This window comes from Asterias rubens, chromosome 10 (genome assembly GCF_902459465.1).
Source record: "Asterias rubens chromosome 10, eAstRub1.3, whole genome shotgun sequence".
NCBI lineage: Eukaryota > Metazoa > Echinodermata > Asteroidea > Forcipulatida > Asteriidae > Asterias > Asterias rubens.
The window spans coordinates 17563149-17583344 of NC_047071.1; the positions used below are offsets into that span (position 1 = coordinate 17563149).

General features: G+C 40.5%; 3 protein-coding genes across 3 annotated transcripts; 2 read left to right on the top strand and 1 right to left on the bottom strand.

The window, feature by feature from the left end:
* Positions 1-541: 541 nt before the first annotated feature.
* On the bottom strand, positions 542-9394 carry LOC117296074 (E3 ubiquitin-protein ligase RING2-like). Its single transcript, XM_033778945.1, has 9 exons — positions 9249-9394; positions 7680-7710; positions 7245-7440; positions 6388-6511; positions 5061-5165; positions 3612-3881; positions 2796-2943; positions 1177-1250; positions 542-928 (listed from the first exon to the last, which is right to left on the bottom strand). The coding sequence occupies exons 1-9, from the start codon at positions 9270-9272 to the stop codon at positions 830-832; spliced, it is 1071 nt and encodes a 356-aa protein (XP_033634836.1). The 5' UTR covers positions 9273-9394; the 3' UTR covers positions 542-829.
* A 5066-nt stretch (positions 9395-14460) lies between these two features.
* On the top strand, positions 14461-15384 carry LOC117296101. The gene is made up of 2 exons (XM_033778973.1): positions 14461-14634; positions 15215-15384. Exons 1-2 carry the CDS (start codon positions 14502-14504, stop codon positions 15382-15384), a joined length of 303 nt encoding a protein of 100 aa, XP_033634864.1. The 5' UTR covers positions 14461-14501.
* Positions 15385-16492: 1108 nt separating this feature from the next.
* On the top strand, positions 16493-18525 carry LOC117296102 (arrestin domain-containing protein 17-like). Its single transcript, XM_033778974.1, has 3 exons — positions 16493-16731; positions 17370-17552; positions 18340-18525. The coding sequence occupies exons 1-3, from the start codon at positions 16570-16572 to the stop codon at positions 18523-18525; spliced, it is 531 nt and encodes a 176-aa protein (XP_033634865.1). The 5' UTR covers positions 16493-16569.
* Positions 18526-20196: the final 1671 nt, after the last annotated feature.

Consider the following 20196-nt stretch of genomic DNA (forward strand, 5'->3'; position numbering starts at 1 on the left):
TAATAATAACTGTACAAAAAGAACATTGTCAAAAATACTGTGTGACAACAGTTCATCGAGATCCCTCAATCAATACCAAAATCAATGAAACTGGAAAGAGTGGATTCCTCAGAGGTAACTGTGAGGGGACATGCAACTTGGTAAATGTATTACATAAAATGGAGTCTGTAATACAAACAGAATTATGTACACCATTTCCTGCAGTGTTCTATGACACTCGAAGAGTGAAACCAGAGCCTAATTTCACGTCTCTGCTTACCGCTGAAACTCTGCACTTTCGATCACCATTCTCTACTTACTGTGCAAGCGCAAAACTTCTCCAAGAGCTGTGTAAGTGAAGAGTGCCTAATAAAGTTGAGTACGCACGCACACAAGCAAAACTCCCCTCTAACCCGTGAAATTCGCTTGATGTAAGCGCGTAATTTCCTTCTTCCAAAAGTGCCGACTATTTCAGTAAGCAGAGTCATGAAATTGGGCCCAGCTGAATAGCAGTGATGTTTCTAGGGCCCAATTTCATAAAGCTGCTTAGCACAACAATTTGCTTAGCATGAAATTTCTTCCTTGATAAAAACAGGATTACCAACCAAATTTCCATGTAGTTTTCAGGATAAGCAAACATTGGCTGAATATGTAAGTAAGCAGTATGCAAAAAATGGAAACTTACGCAATGTTTTCTGAAATTGGGCCCATCTAGAAGTTACAGGTCTGTAAGAAAGGTGGGCAAACGCACGAACAACTTATTGAAGGAACAACATGAGCAACTCTAAATAAGTATAACAAACACTTCACATTCTGAATACATAAATAATAATGTTGCAAGATCAGCCCCTCAATGGCTTCCTTTGACGCTGTAGTACATCTCAAGGGGTCGGGTCAACCGCCAGTATTTATCCTGAACTTGCTCCAAGGTCATTGATCCAGAAAGAATCTGGTGATGAGAAAATAAAAATATGAAGAAATTTTTGTTTAACAATTGTCAGGAAACCTTCATAATCATCACATGCCTTGAGTTTTGCTCTTGAACGGGCACAGCCATTTACCTCAGATAAGGGGCACTTCTATGAGGAAAATGTCAATATATACTGGACAGTTGCAATGGGCACCATGGCAAAAGCACAGGGCACCACGGCAATTGCTGTGTGTGCCGTGGGTTCATTCGAGGCCGGTTTAACTTACCGAATATTGGCCAGGAGTGGATGCAATGCTGATGTCAAACTCCATAGGGCCTTCTGGATCTCGCCGGCCGCTCTCTGGAAAAAATAACCAAACACATTTTTATTTCGTTCAAAATTAATTACGCTATTCAATTCAAAAGTAAGTGTTTCTGTTGTTGTGTGTATCACTAGTTAAAATTTGTTTACCTCACTACACCATGGAGGTACAACAGTGCTATTCATGCCAATAACAGCATGAACATGTGAGAGATGTGAGTGGAAAACCCCAAAGGAGTTACCCACACATTTAGGTATGGACTGAAAACCCCAATCCATGTGCAAGGCTCCGGTCTGTGGTGATTTTTCGGACCGAGATCCTCGGAGGTGGAAGGCAAGGAAAGAAACCACTGAGCCAACCTGATCCCCCAATGGGGGACTTTTGGGACGCTTGGTGGCAGCAGACTTACCAGGTAAATCCATTGTCCTCGGTGATGTGGGCAAGCTTTGAACGTGTAATCAATGGAATTATACACAGTAAAGGCCAGGTTATAGTCGGTTGCAGGATGGTCCCGCGATTGAAATCTTGATGCGTGATCATAAAACAACACAGTTTATAGGCCTAAGCGATGAGTATAAACTGTGTTTATTTAGGATCGCGCGTCAAGGTTTCCATCGCGAGATGGTCTCGCGACCGACTGTAAACCGGCCCTTAGTCTGCTGTCACCTAGCGTTCCAAAGTCTGCCACTGTGCTCTCATCTCATAATTCTAGTCTTATTTCATTTTGATTCTAGTCTCTTCTCATTTTGATTCTAGTCTCTTCTCATTTTGATTCTAGTCTCTTCTCATTTTGATTCTAGTCTCTTCTCATTTTGATTCTAGTCTCTTCTCATTTTGATTCTAGTCTCTTCTCATTTTGATTCTAGTCTCTTCTCATTTTGATTCTAGTCTCTTCTCATTTTGATTCTAGTCTCTTCTCATTTTGATTCTAGTCTCTTCTCATTTTGATTCTAGTCTCTTCTCATTTTGATTCTAGTCTCTTCTCATTTTGATTCTAGTCTCTTCTCATTTTGATTCAGGTCTTGTAAATCAAATCAAAAGTCTTGTGGATTTTCCTCCCAAAATCAAGCTCCGTGTTCATAATACACATAATATTGTGTAAATAATAATAATATAATATTGAAGTCTTATATAGCGCACGTATCTACCAAACAAGGTACTCAAGGCGCTGAGTATATACAAACTTTAAGAAAGATAGGTAATTGTAGTGATGAATTCTGAGACCCAATTATTTAGCACCTTATAAGGGTTACAAGATGCTAAGGCGCATTAAGCAGCCACAACCAGGAACACCGAGAAGAACCCTTTCTCTTTTCGATAAGTGCACTGGGTTCTTTTACATGCGTTACACAACACATGGGACCAACGGCTTTACGTCCCATCCGAAGGACGAAGCAATGGTTAAGTGTCTTGCTCAAGGACACAGTGTCACGGCTGGGGATTCGAACCCACACTCTGCTGATCAGAAACACCAGAGTTTGAATTCGGTGCTCTTAACTGCTCGGCCACGACACTTCCACAAAAAATATAAACTCTGACTGCGATTAAATGCATTGCACAGGGAAGTTTTTCAGAATGCTTACCTCTTGCATCCAGCGCGATACGCATAGAGAGATATTTGCCAAGGTGGTCAATGGTGGCAACGGCTGACGTCTTCAGGTACCTCATGGAATCTGATCTCAAGGCTTGGTGTTCGTGTAATGGGTGTGGCTTGAAGACAAGCTCTATCTCCTGGAAGAAGCACAGGATGATATGAAGAGTACGATATGCATTAACAAACATAATAAAATTATATCACATTATGAGGGTTTACAAGGGTGCTGTGGTTCAATCAGTAGCAACTGCCAGAAACACAGGGGCGAACCCCCTTCTCTTTTTAAGTGTTAAACTGGGTTCTACATGCATTACATAAGACTTGCACCTTAACGTCCCATCAGAAGGACAAAGCAATAATGGTTTAAGTGTCTTACTTAAGGAGACAAGTACCATGACCAGGAACCGAAACCCACACTCTGCCGATCAGAAACACCAGAGCTTGAGTCCAGTACGCTGGATCAATCGGCCATTACACACAAGTTTAACAAAAACAAGTACGCGCTGAGATACAATGTTTTTTCAAAGAGCATTTTTGTGAGGGATACATTTTTGCAAAATTGAGACACATCATTTTTTGCACTGATGCAACAACTTAAATGACTCATCATACATAACAGTAATACAGAGTATTATTTTTGCCCCGAATCCACCAAATTAGGGTGCTCAAGTCACATGAAAGAGAACCCTCACACAGTAAAGAACGAGGAAAATCAGCCAAAAAACAATTACAAAAAGGCCATATTGCACAAGTTAGTTTTCATACTAATCTTAAAAGTTTCAACACTAGAAATAATATTACATACGTTATTGTGAGAATCGGCCAGGTCGGCATTACTACTATCAGTCACTTGTTCCAGGGCTTCAGTACTCGACTCGTCTGACGTTCGTAATCTCTTACAGGTTTCAACGTCACCAATTTCACCAAGTTCTGGTTCCGGTTCAGGTTCTGGCTCAAGGTCGGCGACCCCGTCAACAACCCCATCAACGACCCCATCGATGACCCCGTCGACGATCCCACCACCACAGATGGCATCGGTGGCCTCCATGTCTTCATTTACTTGGTTGTGTTTCCTCTACGGTAAGATCAATAATCAATTGCAAAGCAATAATCAATGGAGCTCATATACATAAGAAGAAAAAACAAAACAGTTATTTTGGTAGGTTAGTTGAATTATAAACCTAAATATTTTAGGTGGTCCAATATTTATTATAGTTACATAGGCCTATACTTATAACTTTAAGCTACGTACTTACAATAAAAAAAAAAATTAAAAAAATTATTCTATGCAAGTGGAAGTGGAACTTGTTATCAATCAAAAAACAATCTGTCAACAATACTAATACAGATTATAACAGATATCGGTCTTTAAATTGTTTCAAGAAATAATAAATGCAATCAATCAATACATAAGTCAATAAGTATCATCCAAATCGTACTTATACCTTCAATTAAATATGAATCAACAATGGGTATATATGACAATATAAGTAAGCAGTGGAATTAACAGTGTTTCAACCAAAATCAATGTGCATGTATGTCTCTTGTTCTTGATTGTAACAGGTGGCAATCAATGGAATCAGTGAAATCAGTCAATATACAATCAATTCCAACAATCAATCAATCAAACAAATAAATAGTCATTGTACAATAAATTCACATCGTCAATCAATAAGTTAATATAAAACAAATGCACATTATCAATCAATCAATCAATAAAATCAGTAAATATCAAAAGTAGAGCACATCGACAATCAATCAATCAATAAATAGAATCTGTAAATGCACATGTACAATAAATGCACATCATCAATCAATCAATAAGTTACATCAGTAAATATACAATATTAATGCACATCACAATTAATAAAATCAGCCAATCATTATACATCAAACATACAATACAATCTGTCAATATAAATGAACAATAAAGTCATCACAAATCAAAGGAACGACTGATCACAAATGGGTAAATCAATGTTCAATCAATAGAAGTGATCATGTTCAATGCAATAAATCAATCTATCACATTCACAGATATTTGTGAAGATGTCATTTAAGTGCAATTTTTGTTGATGGTTTAAATCCCGCTCCAGTAAATTTGTCTCTGTTAAACCACAGATCAGGTGAGAGACTCGAGATTTTTGTCTACCTTCATGAGGACTCCATCTATGGGAAAAAGAGTGCATCACAAAACTGTATTTCTGAATTTGACCTCTTTGACTGAAAATTGTAAATTGCTTAGTTCTCTTACCACTCTCTGTGCTCTGTTCATGGCCTGTATTTTCAGTCCTTCCTCTATGCTATTACTCAATGCATTGGTATTGTGATGTCCCGTCAACTTCGCCAACACTCGCTCCTAAAAAGAAAACATTTGGCAAGAGTCAGTCATCTTTGCAGGCCTTGAACTTTGCTCTTGAAGGTGCAGAGCTGTTTTCATCTGGTAAGGGGCACCTCTGGCCCTTTTCAAAACCACGTCTTCGGCTTTGGATTCGGCTTGAGGCTCCATTCTCGTCTGAAGCCCCTTAGCGCATATAGTACCCAAAGCACGCACAATTGTCAAAACAACCGGCGAAGCAAAGCTAGCCTGAGCCGAACCAAAAGCTAAATCCAGTCGTTTCGAAAAGGGCCTCTATGAGGAAAATGTCTACTTGTACAGAAATCTTGCAAAAGGCATCACGGCGAAAGCACAGGGCATCACAACAATTGCTGTGGGTGCTGTGTGTTATTTTGAGGCCCGTCTTTGAATTCTTGCAAACTGTAAAAAAAGGGCATGAATTTTTTTGTCACCCACTATGGCAGGTTGTCTCGGTGGCTTCCTTCCGTACCTTTTGAATCCCGGACTGGAGCCTTGCAAACATTTTGGGTTTTCAATCCCATTGCGTGAGTTTCCCACCAGTTGGGTTTTTTACTCCAATATCGAAAACCGCCATTACTTTAACATCTCCTCTACAAGGGATATATCTTTAGACCTACAGGGCCCATTTTCATATAATAATAATAATAATAATAATAAATGAACATTTATAAAGCGCCTTATGCAACATCTCAAAGCGCTTTACACAAATATAAAAATCAGCAACATAAAAATACAAAGAGAAAACACTCAGAAAATCTTACAATAAGCAGATAAGCAAAAAACATACTAATAACAAATAAATATGAGTTTAAAAAGAGTTGATTAAAGCAGTGAATGATGTTTAACAATATTCTGATAAGTTAAAAAAATGCAGTTTGGGAAAGGTCTGTGCATGTTGGTGTATGTTTTTAAAACCACCAAAGTCATTAGGGGAATCAATGGGCGCGTTCAATTAGCTTCCTTGTGTTGACCCCGCAGTGCTCATTCAGGTGAGCCCCGTACAAGAGCTAATCGAACGATCACTCGCCCTCTTGTGGTGACGTCGTGCACCTCGGGCCAGCCCAAAGTGACCCGTTCCACAAGCAGGGCACTTGGGACTGACCCGGATGAGCCTCTGGAATGACGTCAAAGCTATTCGAATGTACTGGGGGCAGACTGGGGTCGACCTGGGGAAGCTAATCGAACGCACCTAATGATAGTAAAAAATGGGCCATATTCCTACCTGGTGTGCCTCATACTCGTCCCTGCTGGGGTAGATCTTTGAAATTAAAGCGTCAAAGTTAGGATCTGGACGAAGTGATCGTTTTGACACCAGCTTCTTCCGGCAAGTTGGGCATTCTTTGTTCCTGTAGGTCAAATTATTCAACAATGACAGCATTTAATAACGTATAATGAATAGGCACAATACTTAAACAGTCAGGTTGGTGTAGTGGTATATTTCCTAACTTTCCACGTGTAAGACCCTGAATCATGCAAGGGGCATTACACGAATTGGGTTTTCAGTCCCTACTGACTGCATGAGTTTTCCCTAGAATAATTCTCTTGAATTGTGTGGGGCATAACAACTGTTATCTTTTACTTTGAAGTGCTTTCTCAAACTATCAAACGCTGCTGAAATCACCTGCTGTAAGCAATTAGCTTCTATACAAAGGTTTTTACTGCCAATAATTTTAAGAGTGATTACCAAACGTATACCTTGCCTTTAAAGGATTTGGGTAGTTTTTGTAACACAAAACACAATGTCCACAGATTTACATTAAATTTACACCATTTGAAGATAATGATAGCAGAAAGCGTACCTTAAAATATTAGTTGCTGAGTTGCCGTCATTTTTGAGAAATGAGTAAAACAATGTCATGAAATAACGTTTTTACTGAGACAAATATTATTTTCATGCCATACCCATTTCTAAAAAAAATACAGCACCTCAGCAAGTAATATTTTCAGGGAAGCTTTCTACCATCATTATCTTAAACTGAGTAAGTTTAATGTAAATCTGTGGACGTTGTGTTTTTTGTCCTACAAAAAGTACATAAACCCTGTAAGTGGTTGATACAGATGAGCTTTTGTTATACTTACCCACTTCTAAGAGCAGTGATGATGCACTCTTGACAGAACCGATGCAGACATTCCTTGGTCGTGTACGTATTCTTTAACATGTCCAGACATATCGGGCACATGAGCTCACTGTGAAGACTACGGGGGGAGACTGCTATTTCTGTGTCATCTGTAATTGCCTCTTGAGGCGTACGATGAAGCTCATAAAGGCTGAGCTCTGAAAATGGATAAGAGAAATTATCGTCAAGTCAATGCATCTCCTACAATACAATAGCATTTACGATACACGCGAGTTTAAAAGTGTCAAGACAATGTATGGATTGCTTTAAAATTATTGCCATTTTGGCAACAGAGAGCGCAGGATAGAGCGAAGTGGAGAATTGGTGAAGAGGCTTTCCTCCTGCCGAGTGAAGGCTAGACGACTATACATTTTAGGGGTACGAGGCTTGTACTTACCCCATGTTTTGCTTGGCTGGGAGTTACTTGTCTGCAATGCAATAAAATCACACAATAAGAGATGGTTAATAACTACATGTATACAATTATTTTTTGCATCCGGGATAAAGAATATGATTCGGATTTTCCCCTTACACTGATGTGTAATATAAGCACTGTATTCTCACTAACTTTCTGAGTTCTGTGAAAAGATCCACAGGCTAATTACTCAGGTGTGATTCAAACAATCGCTGCGGTCTGTGCTGCAGTACACAGCGCACAGGCAAGATTCAACAGAACATGGTGTTCATCCTTATATCTCGAACAACCTCCACCATGCTCGAACGAACATTATCATGATTTTGAACTTCACCCGCACTTCTCATGCTGGGCATAGCGGGAGATAGTTGCGATAATGTAACCTTCCTTCCACCTCCTCTACAAGCTAGATAATTCCACAAACAGACTTGCTCTCATATCTATCAGCTAGATTTATATTGTATTTGTACCATAACAGTTGTTACAAATAAATATTGTTCTTCTTCAACTTATATTCACGTGTTGTACACCAGTTCATTGGTGTCATCAAAACCTATATAAATTAACCAGGGAAGTGGAGTGTTATACCACGTCCTTTTCCTGCGTCCTTTTCCAGCCTTCCGGAGGAGGGTTCTGTTATCGCAACTAAGCGTGAGCATGAAAGGTCTGTAAATATAAATATTAGTTTTTATGCCTAGTTAAATGTGTTATAATTGTTAATCCATGGCTTAATCCATCATGTCCAACCCAACCGGGCCATGCCATAGCCAAGGCCATGTAGAAAGAAATGCCTATCTAGGCGAAGTACCAACAGGATTTTTTAGGTTGCTTCATGATCATCCAAACGATCATCCAACTATACGATATAGTTGAAGCCTGGTTCATAATTCCTGCGAATGCGATGCAAATTTTGGAGTGAATTTGACGTCACAACTCTGTTTTCGCTGCGAATATTCGCAAGAGTTGAGCTGTCTGCGAACTATTCGCTGGGAATTTGTGATGTCAACCTTCGTATCGCATGTTCGCAGGAAGTATATAAACCGGGCTGGTTCATACTTCCTGTGAATGCGATACGAATGTTGACGTAACAAATTTGGATGAAATTCGTATTGAGTTGAGTCAAGGAGGGTTGTGATGTCAAATTTACGTCAAGTTCGCTTCGCATTCGAATTCGCAGGAAGTAGTAAGTACAAAAGTATGAACCGGGCTTTAGTCGGATAATTCGTTGGGATGTGCCAGCTTTCGAGTTCAGACGAAACAATGATATTCAGTGCCAGGAGGAGCTGGAGAACCTCAATTTTCTGAAGAGCGTCCACTTAATTTTCCCCGCACCACCACACCACAGTGTGTGCCCAGCTAGCTTACCCCACCACCGTCGTCGGGAGACGGGAAATATGCAATTTTCTGCTCTCCTCGGCATCACTCACCCAGTTAAAAATTTTAGTTTTACAAATTAACTGAACTCCAAATAAAAATACCACACCTAATTTTGATACTAACTTATTCTTAACGATCACTACTTGCTTATAAAGCTGTTAAAATGAACCATACCTGATTTGCGTGAGTAACAGCCATGTTGAAATTAACGGACACAGAGCTTCCTTCTTCTTTTCCAGTTTCTATTTTTTTCACGACGATAATTATTTTGCTAAAAAAAACATGGTTGGTCCTCGGAAACAGCGCCACCTCGTGGTGGTTGGTTGGACAATCAACCTTGGTCTTGTGTTAAACTTCATCCAGTCCTCCCTTATAATTAATTTTTTTTATCACTTTCATCTAACTAACTGCTACGGTCCTGCGCTTTCCGCAAGGTGGGTGAGTTTGTGTGCATAATATATGTTGCAAAAATGTGATGTGGCAATAGATGGATTAAATTGCTATTAAATATTTGTTTTCATTTAGCAGTATTGGAGCATCGATCACTACAAATGTAAGGGCAATGAACCATTTTATGACCAGAGCAGGTTATGTAAGCCTACCCTATGCAATTTTGTCCTCTTTGCAATACTATCAGGGAGGACATTATTGCATATGCAATAAGGTCCGCCTGACGGTTTTGCATAATTTATGCAATCGTGTCCGCCCGGACGCTGCAGCATAATGCAATTGTGTCCACCTGGACACATTTGCATATGCAGTTGTGTCCGCACCCGTGCAAAACAGTCCTTGCAGTAAATTGAAACGCCCTTGGTCGACGGAACACGTTCGCCATTTTTTTAACAAGCTAAGTGCACGTCATGAATGACAAGGGAAATGTTTGGCCGTTGGGTATTCGCTGCAATCATAAAAGACGTGAATATTAATGATGCATAATATGCATAGTATTATATGCAGCGCATGCACGCTCGCTTACGAACGCACACACATGTAAAGTCATGTACATGTCCGCCGGACGGTTTTTGCATAGGCCCGGACACGATTGCATATGCCAAAATGTCCGGAGCGGACAGTATTGCATGGCGGACACACTTGCATCTGACACCGGTATAGGCCAAATATTGTTGTGTTGGATGGTTAAAAAAAAGTTAATCCAAGCACTGTATTACTGCATAATATTATAGGAACGATCGAGTCATCCAAAATAAAGTAGCCTATTGGCCCTATAATAATAATAAACCGTATTTATATAGCGCATATCACTAAAACAAAGTCCCTATGCGCTTTAGGAAAACAAAATAAAGGAAGAATGAACCATCAAAGAAAGTTACTGAAAAGCGTTGAAAAGATGAGTTTTAAGGCGTTTTTGAATGTGTCAATTGTGGAAGCATCCTTGACAGACTCGGGTAAGCCATTCCACAGTTCAGCAGCAGCTACTTGGAAAGAGCGAGCACCATAAGATTTTGTAACAGGGGTGGAAATGACAAGAAGAGACTTTGACATAGAGCGTAAATTTCTCGAAGGAATGTATTTGTGAACTAGGTCCTGGAGATAAATCGGGGCTGTGCCTTGCAAACATTGAAAAGTTAAAAGGAGAATTTTGAATTTAATTCTAGCTTGAACAGGAAGCCAATGAAGATTTTGTAGGATGGGAGTTATGTGATCACGTGGACGAGTGCATGTGACTAATCTAGCAGCTGAATTTTGAACTCGTTGCAGTTTTTTAATAATAGAATACGGTAAACCAAAGAGAAGACTGTTGCAGGTGTCAATTCTGGACATGACGAGGGAATGAACAAGTGTTTCAGTAGTTTTGGTGTCGAGATATTTTCTTATGGAGCCGATTTTGTGAAGTGCGAAGGAAGCAGTCTTACAGATAAGGTTAACATGATTGCACATTGTGAGGTTTTTGTCAAAGATGACACCAAGATTTCTAGCAAATGAAACAGGATTGATGTTATCGTCGTCAAGCTGGAGTGACACAAGAGGACTACAGGCACGGTAACGGCTAGTGAAATGGAGAATTTCTGTTTTATCCTCGTTTAATTTCAATCCATTATTGGTAGACCAGTTCTTAATATCTTTAATGCACGATTGAAGTTTGAGAACGCTGTTGGACATCTGATTTTGTTTAAGGGTCAGGTACATTTGCGTATCATCCGCGTACAGCGTGCAAGAAATGTCGTGATTTTTGATGATATCTTCAAGGGGAGAGGCGAACAAGGTAAACGCAAGAGGTCCTAAGACGGACCCTTGTGGAACACCCTGGAATGGGAAATGAGTGGCGGATTCATACTGGTCAATGACTACGGATTGCGATCTGTTTGTGATGTATGATCTGAACCAATTCAGAGGAAGATTCTGGATGCCAAATCTTTCCCGGAGTCGCTGTATCAGGACATCATGATGGATAGTGTCAAATGCTGACGAGTAATCAAGAAGAAGTAAGATTGCCTCTTCTCCCTTGTCAAGTGCCAAAAGTATGTCATTGTACACCCGGACAAGTGCCGTTTCACAGCTATGGTGTGGTCGATATGCTGACTGAGAAGAAGGATACAAGTTATTGCATGATAGATGTTCTATGATCTGAGAGATAGCAGCTCTTTCAACGATCTTTCCCAAAAAAGCTAAATTTGCTATAGGTCGGTAATTTTTCAGGTCCTCGCTATCAAGTTGAACCTTTTTCAAGAGCGGAGAGATATTCGCATGTTTAAGACGATTAGGAAAGTATCCTTCCTGGAAAGACATGTTGATAATACGAGTGATGATTGGAGACAATTCGAGAACACACTTTTTGACAAGACAAGTTGGAAGAGGGTCTAGTCCACAGGTTGCAGATCTCGAATTAGTGATAATACGGACGACTTGACTCTCAGGAACTGGAACGAATTCATCGAAAACCAGATCTGTTCTGACAATTTCACTATCATAAGGCACATACGAAGGTGATTCTTCCAAGGCTTTAGCGATTCGATCGATTCGATTGATCTTTTCTGCAAAAAAATTACAAAAGCGATCTGTGAGTGGAGTATCGTTATCATTATGCCTTGGAAGAGTTCTGGTCTTACGAGGTGTACATAGCCTATCCATCCTCTGATATAACTGGCGCATGTAAGTGTTGAAATTACTTCTTTAAGCTGCCAAACCACCCAGAAGCCAAAATCCTGCAAAAATGCAGAAATAAAGTGCTCGAGCATTTTTAGCAGCAAGCTGCCCAGTGTTCCTACCTAGTCCTATAGCCAGCAACATCCATCTACCAATCGGAAGGTCTGTGAGAAACTGAACATTTTCATTAGGTCTATAAACCTGTGAAAGTTTGAGTTCAATCAGTGAGTTCAATTTTTCGAAAGAAAAAAACACCCTTGTCGCACGAAGTTGTGTGCTTGCAGATGCTTGATTTCGAGACCTCAAAATTCTAAATCTGAGGTCTTGAAATCAAATTCGTGGAAAATTACTTCTAAACTGTGTATTTCTGTTGGCTCAGTGCAAAGAGAGTTTGTGTGGCATTCAATGGCTTTTCATGGCAGGCGAGATACTGTCAGGGAAGTTTTACGATGTTGTAATTTCGTCATTAACTTAGTAGCGCAATGCAGTTAAAGCTTTTACTAATGTTTTGAGATGTGCCCATTTTCTTCAAAACAAAACCTTATTACAAACGTACATTACGTTCTCCTTTGAAAACAGAACTTGCTTTCCATTGACCAGTATGGTGCGCGTGCAAATCACGCATGGATCTCTGTAAACGGGCTGTTGTTTGATCAAAGTGACACCCATGACCTTGTTTTTCCATTGGAAAAAAAAAATCCATTGTGCCCTGACCGATATACTATGCATTTTCATTGATCATGCGGATAATGCTATATTATTCTATGTGTACGAGATTCATAATAATGAGTAGTTGTTTTCGTTCGAACACGCATGAATCTCTGTAAACGGGCTGTTGTTTGATCAACAAAGTGACACACACATGACCTTGTTTTGTCCATTTGGAAAAAAATCTATTGTGCCCTACCCGATATACTTAGCATTTTCATTGATCATGCGGATAATGCTATATATATTATTCTATGTGTACGAGATTCATATGAATAGTTGTTTTCGTTCATAGAGCACTCAGCTACCGAAATAAATGTCGACCACTCTGCTCATGTCAACCATTGTGCCCTGACCGATATACTATGCATTTTCATTGATCATGCGGATAATGCTATATTATTCTATGTGTACGAGATGCATAATAATGAGTAGTTGTTTTCGTTCAAACACGCATGAATCTCTGTAAACGGGCTGTTGTTTTGATCAAAGTGACACACCTATGACCTTGTTTTTTTGGAAAAAAAATCCATTGTGCCCTATCCGATATAAAATTACTATGCATTTTCATTGATCATGCGGATAATGCTATATTGTTCTATGTGTACGAGATTCATAATAATGAGTAGTTGTTTTCGTTCAAACACGCATGAATCTCTGTAAACGGGCTGTTGTTTGATCAACAAAGTGACACACACATGACCTTGTTTTGTCCATTTGAAAAAAAATCTATCGTGCCCTACCCGATATACTTAGCATTTTCATTGATCATGCGGATAATGCTATTTATATAACACCCGAGCAGATCCTTGCCATTTGATTGGAGGATTGTCCGTCACGTGATAGCAAATAAAAGTGCCATTGCACGCTGAGTGACTCACCGTGCTTTTTCGTTCCATCCGAAAAGTACTATTGCACGCTGCCAGCGTGCAATAGTACTTTTCGGATGGAACGAAAAAGCTGAGTAAACACATATCACTGCGTGCGCGTGTCTTTGGTAACGCAGCAGTGTTACTGCAAGGTAGTAAAATTACTTAACATTCGGCTTCTACAATTAAAAATTGTAGACCTACGTTTTGTTTGTTTTGAAAGTTGTATCTTTTAACATTCCATCTTTCAACTCATGAACATATTCGCACCATTGCACTCATAAACATTCATTATGTGTATAATATATTATTCTATGTGTACGAGATTCATATGAATAGTTGTTTTCGTTCATAGAGCACTCAGCTACCGAAATAAATGTCGACCACTCTGCTCATGTCAACCCTTAAACGAAAGAAGCGGAAGAGTAGCACATGCATTGGGAGTTCTTACATCGCCATATTCACACTTCTCAATGACACTCCAATTTTTTCCAGGAAACTAGCATTATCATCCATGTCGATGTCCAAGTCAAGTGCAGAGCTGAACCCACTGCATCCGTTGAAGGTCATGACCACGATCTCTTTAGGGAATATGCCTATTGTATAGCAGGTGTTTGGATAAAAGCTGCCGTGGTTGAGTTGTTGGTCAACCTGTAGCCTCGCCCGTCACTAGAGTGAGTGAAACTTTCCCTGAGCGAAAAGACTACAAACGGCGTTGAATCCCAGAAGACCAAAGGACAGAAACATGAGCAGACTAAAGGCACTGGCGATTGCGTTCGATAGTAATACGAATGTGTTTTCTCCTGGTGACGTCATCAGTGGTCAGGTTATCGTACAGGTCCGCGACCAGGATCAGGAGGGTTTGAAGAATGTACAAGGTATGAGGATTGTAAATTTCTCCCTTCTACGTAGGCCTAAATGCATACAAAAGTTTACACAATTTTATAAGGCGGGCTCAGTGTTTTTTTTTTTTTTTTTTTTTTTTTAATTCGTTTCAGTCTCTGGACTCCGGAACTAAACCCTACCTACATACCGGGTTCTAATTGCATGGTTTTGCCCCATTTGGCCCCCCTTTCATCTAATTTCCTCTCATGCGCTTTACTGTTCGGTTTTGAGCACTAACTTGCCCAAAATATGCAAATAAGTAGAAATTAATACATAATATAATTATAGAGTAAGGGTGGGGGCGGGGTGAGTGGGGTTTGAGGTTTGAAAAAAAAAAAGTTTTATTTCTTTTTCGAAAGAGCCATCCGTCACATTTAAAAAAAAAAACGACTGGGCTATTTCCCCCCCCCCAAAAAAAAAAAAAAATACTTATTTTTATCGTTGAGAGAGATCGTAAAAAAAAAGAGGGAAAAATGAGTGGCCTGTAAAAAGGAGGAGGGCGGTAAACTGAACATGTTTTCGTTTTGCCTGATAATCAGCTTTTTCTTTGTTTCAACGGTTTCTGATGGTCAGGTATATGGGTGAAGGTTAAAGGAAAAGCGAAAACAAAGTGGACCACCACTAACAATTACGGCGATGCGGGTACGAGTACAGTGACCCACACCAACAAGGAGAGATACTTTGACACCATCTTCGTGATCTTTGGAAAAGGAATGATAAATCCTATTGAATTAGTTTTTTAATTTCATTTTTTCCATTAAACAATCATAATAGCCGAGCGGATAAGAACACCGATATCAAGCTCTGGTGATTCTGTTCAGCAGAGAGAGTGTGGGTTCGAATCACGGTCGTGACTTAGCAACTCCACCAAGGGGGGTAAATGGGTACCTGTGAGGGCAGAGATTGATCTTTTGATTGGTTTAGCCGAGTAAGTAGCACATTTTTTTTTAGCCAAAGGCTGTATCTGGGAGCTGAGATGGTTTACGGAATGATTTAGGCCCAATGGCCAGGGGTAATAATTTGAAGCGCTTTGGGACACCCTTCGGGTGTTCGGAAAAGGCGCTATGTAAAAGCTCATAATATTATTATTATTATCAATTATTAATAAATACCTTGGACGGTTTCAAGTCTCTGATTGGTCAAAACCCGGTCACGTGTGGGAGTGTTAACGGTGGCATAAAGACCGGCTTTGGAAAATCGCGAGTAAGTGGCCACTAAATCAGCATACATTGTGTAAACCTTGCGCATTGCACTGTATCGCACGCTTATTTATGATCCCTGTAAGTTTCATTGCAACTTCGCGCACTTACGCGTACGCACGCTGAAAATGTATCAATTTTGAGTGCGCGCGTGTAACATGTGCGCGCGTATAAACTGACGCCGAGCTCATGCGCGCGTTTTAATGCACAAGGAACAGCTATCGTCCAATCATTTGCCTCCTTTGACCCCAGTGAAGGCGCTGAACAGATCATTATTTAAAAGATTCACTGGTCTCAAAGATCAGTAATGTGATTAACGCACGAAAGAGATGGGAACCATCAAAAGCTCAAATATGGCCCCTGAACATGGTTGGTGGCTGGCGCTGTTAACGGACCTCGCCTCCGGCTCTCGGTCCGTTAACAGCGCCAGCCACCAACCCGGTCATTACCACGCAGTGAAGACCGGGTACTCGCACTGTTATTCCCTTATTATGATCGAGTGATTTAGAGCATCAAGTTCAAGTTCTTGTGGTTAAGTCGTTGCAGTGTGGGCTCGGGTTCCGGTCGTACACGGATTATTATGTCCTTGAGCAAGATGCATTATTTCTATTATTTATAATGGAAAATCACTTGTAAAACGTTACAGGGAAACATCAGCGTTCTGCTAATAAGCTGAACATCCTACCAGGAACCCATGCCTACCCCTTTTCATTTCAACTCCCTATTGAAATGCTGCCGTCTCCATTCGAACACAAATATGGGTACGTGAGGTACAAAGTGAAGACGACGCTATCGCTCATCAGGACCTTTTCCAATAAAACCTTCAAAAGAGAGAAGCTGTTTAGTGTGACCGGACCCATGGTGGACTTGAATCTCATACCGCAAGCGCAGGTTTGTGCCTTCACTAGACATATCCCAGATTTGTGTGTTCAATGTTCTTTTCCTCGTTTAATGCAAGTGCGTGTTGTGGTGTTCTTTACAACTGAACATGTTGACCATATTATAGTGCAAACCACTAAAACGATAATGGATGGCTTTTGGAACACTAGCTGGCAGCAAACTTGCCAGATAATAGGTGGCAGCAAACTTGCCATATAAATCCATTGTTCTTGGTAATGTGAACATGCTCAAAACTTTGGGTGCGTTCGATTGCGAATTCCCTGTGTGACGACCCCGCGGTGCTCATTTAGGGGGAGCCCCTGACAAGAGCTAATCGAACGATCTTTCGCCCTCTCTGTGACGTCGTGCACCTCGGGCCAGCCCTAAGTGACCCGTTCCACAAGCAGGGCACTCGGGGCTGACCCGGGTGAGCCCCTAGCTGGAATGACGTCAAAGCTATTCGAACGTAAACCCTCGGCATCGCGGGGTCAACCCGGGGAAGCTAATCGAACGCACACAGTGGAAATTTACATGGCAGGTCTGCTGAAACCTAGCGTTCAAAAGTCTTTTATTGTGTGCAAACCCCCAAATAGCAGCAGGATAAACCATTTATAATTATTGTTGCCTATTTTGGTGTGTTTTCTGTACAGTCAGGAGTCGAGAGGACGAAGAAGCTCGTCAACTGTTGTGGATGTGGATCCACTGTGGAAAAATCAATTACCGTCGGTTTACCAAAACAAGGCTACGTCCCAGGAGAGAGCATATACCTCACTGGCCAAGTTAACAACCGTGACAGGGAAGAATGGTGTGATTTTCACGTCAAGTTTATGCAGGTACGAGCATCAATTACTTTTAAAAGATTGCAGAATTCGTTTTTGCTAACAAAACAGTTGCTGGCAGTTTACGCATGGGTCATTCCATGTCAGACCAACACACCTTTTTACCTCATGTCTTCCGATTTTGATAAAAATTGCTGTGCTTGTAGGTCCTAATGAGCAATGAATGCACAGCAATTTTTAGCCCGATCGGACTTACCATGTGGTCAGGGCAGAAACCACTAAAATCTGACATTTTTATGGTAAAATACCACATTTTTGGTAAAAATATGTCATAACCTTGTCAATTTTTATCACATATATGCAAATTTGGTATCAAAATGATGAGAATTGCATGCTCAAATCGATTCTTTTGTCAAAAATAAAATTTCTGAAATGTAGGACAGTGTAATCTTTAATATGTTATCGTGACCTTTGACCCCGTTTTTGAAATAATGTATCATTCCAAAAATCAACGAAATAAAAATCACTTGATAGAGCATGTCTTCCTCTGTCAGAATCCACTAAGAAACAGTTGGGCTCTTCAAAATTTACAACTTAATGACTATTTTTGTACAAGTCACTGTGATCTTAAATATGTTATCGTGACCTTTGACCCAATTTTTGAAATAACGTAATTGGCAAAAAATGAATAAAACGCTTACTGAGCGAGTTTTATGTAAATCTGTGATCTTAGGCGAGTTGTTGTCCTTACTTCGTTTTCTGTAATGTTTAATATTTATTTCATAAATTTCACTTCCTCAGAAGTTTTCATTTGTTGTTTGCATGAACACCCCTATTTCAGAGAATAACGTTCTATTCGAAATCAAGCGAAAAGAAACATGTGAAAAACATCCTTGGGTCTGTGAGGGTCAGGGTACCGACTCCTCGAGGCAGGGTGACAGACTTTATCTTGGGTCCGATGCCCATTCCTCCCCAGCGTGTACTGACGGAGATTAGTCTTAAAGAGGATTCTATTTCAGGCCAATAATGTATTGGCTATCGGGTAGACTAAAAGCTACGATCGCAGACTTGGAACCAAGTCTAAACACAATGTAGAATTACACATGTCCACTCAGTTTTATTTGTACAGGGATTTTTTTCTAGTGTATAAGTCTAGTAGTTTCCACAGAGCTATGAGGGATGGGTTGGTTACCAGACTCGGTCGTGTCTTGCACGTTGTTTATAATATGACTTGACAGGTCATCATCCAAAGGTCCTTTTCGAAACCACGGTATCGGTGCCAATTTCGGCTCATTCTAAAATGCCCTCGCGGTTGTTTTGACAATATTGTAGGGGCTGAGGGCTTCAGACGAGACAACGGAGCCTGAAGCCGAATCCATAGAGTGACGAATCAAAAAGGGCCATAGAGTGACATCAACCACTTTGTCTAGATTATTTTGTGAAATCGCTTTAACTGTTTCTTTGGTCCCAACAAACGTTAATACTCTTAACAATTATTTACATTTGTTGAATGTGTTGATCAGTGTAAGGGCGATAACGGAAAGTTGAAGTTTCCGATAGTAATTGGTACGGTGCCTCTCCGTGCACGGACCCCTGCTTCTTTACCAACTGCGCCACCAGCAAGTATGCCGTACCCTTCGGCTATTGCGACGGCACCAGCATCGGGTAAGATTTGTTCCTTTCCTAAACCTATTTTGCATATAAAGACGAATTCCTTAAAAAAGTAAAGTGCTGTGGTATCGCCGTAAAGGGCACCGGGATACTGCTTGACTTAAAAACTGCAGGCCCTTTCTTTGTTTTCCTTCATATATTTTGGACGCTCACATTTTTGTTCCCACAATAAAGCGGTTTTATTTCAATAAACAATTTCCCCTGAATCCCTTTGATTATTTTTGTTTACGTCTAGCACCTCCATTTGGTGATGAAGCTCCGCCCCCAAGTTACGAGGAGGCTGTCGGCAAAACAGAGAAACTGGCCAACGCAAGGAACGATGAGGATTACGTCATTGACGATCAGTTCGTGCCTAGTTATCCTTTCTTCAACCTTTCGGTTGATGTGCCACCGGGTTCCCGCCATTAATCCCATGAAGTTTAGCTCATACCCAGATGTACTCATTGTTCTCCTACACTCTAAAAACTAAAGAGTTGAATCCAACACTTGCATGGTAACCATACATACATACACTGTACAAAATATCCGTACAATTTACGGCACTTGGTGCCAGGTAAAAGTGCCGTAAATTTCACGGTGTAAGTTTTGCACATGTAATGCCTCCTGCTGGCATTTAGAGAGAGAGAGGGACTCAGCTTGTATCATGAACTTTGGTAGTTTTAATCACGTTAACACTTGGCTGCCATCTTGATGGAAAGGTACATGAGTAGGGGTTAGACTCTAGAGGGCGCTAGTCCTGTCTGTATGCATGTGTGAATGTGACAGCACACTATACCCCTTTGGACACAATTTACAAAACTTCCACCGTGAAACTTACGGCACTTTACCTTGGCACCCTAGCTGCCAGATAAAGTGCCGTAAATTGTACGGATATTTTTTACAGTGCAGAGAAATTATGCGCAAGCTGCATGTAAGACCGGACCGCAAATGAAAGCTGACCAACTATAATGACATCATCACCCCGGACCAATCATAACACGTCTCAAGCTAACGTCATTGCAGTCTTATCCAATGAAAATTATTGTAG

Excerpts from the sequence above, each read along its gene's own strand:
- LOC117296101 (XM_033778973.1), top strand. The coding sequence starts at position 14,502 with ATGAGCAGACTAAAGGCACTGGCGATTGCGTTCGATAGTAATACGAAT. Across the intron at positions 14,635-15,214 it reads GGGTTTGAAGAATGTACAAG|GTATATGGGTGAAGGTTAAA; the intron begins GTATGAGGATTG and ends TCTGATGGTCAG.
- LOC117296074 (XM_033778945.1), bottom strand. The coding sequence starts at position 9,272 with ATGGCTGTTACTCACGCAAATCAG. Across the intron at positions 7,441-7,679 it reads CCAGCCAAGCAAAACATGGG|AGCTCAGCCTTTATGAGCTT; the intron begins GTAAGTACAAGC and ends ATCCATTTTCAG. Across the intron at positions 5,166-6,387 it reads ACGAGTATGAGGCACACCAG|GAGCGAGTGTTGGCGAAGTT; the intron begins GTAGGAATATGG and ends TTTTCTTTTTAG.
- LOC117296102 (XM_033778974.1), top strand. The coding sequence starts at position 16,570 with ATGCTGCCGTCTCCATTCGAACACAAATATGGGTACGTGAGGTACAAA. Across the intron at positions 16,732-17,369 it reads ATCTCATACCGCAAGCGCAG|TCAGGAGTCGAGAGGACGAA; the intron begins GTTTGTGCCTTC and ends TTTTCTGTACAG. Across the intron at positions 17,553-18,339 it reads TTCACGTCAAGTTTATGCAG|AGAATAACGTTCTATTCGAA; the intron begins GTACGAGCATCA and ends CCCCTATTTCAG.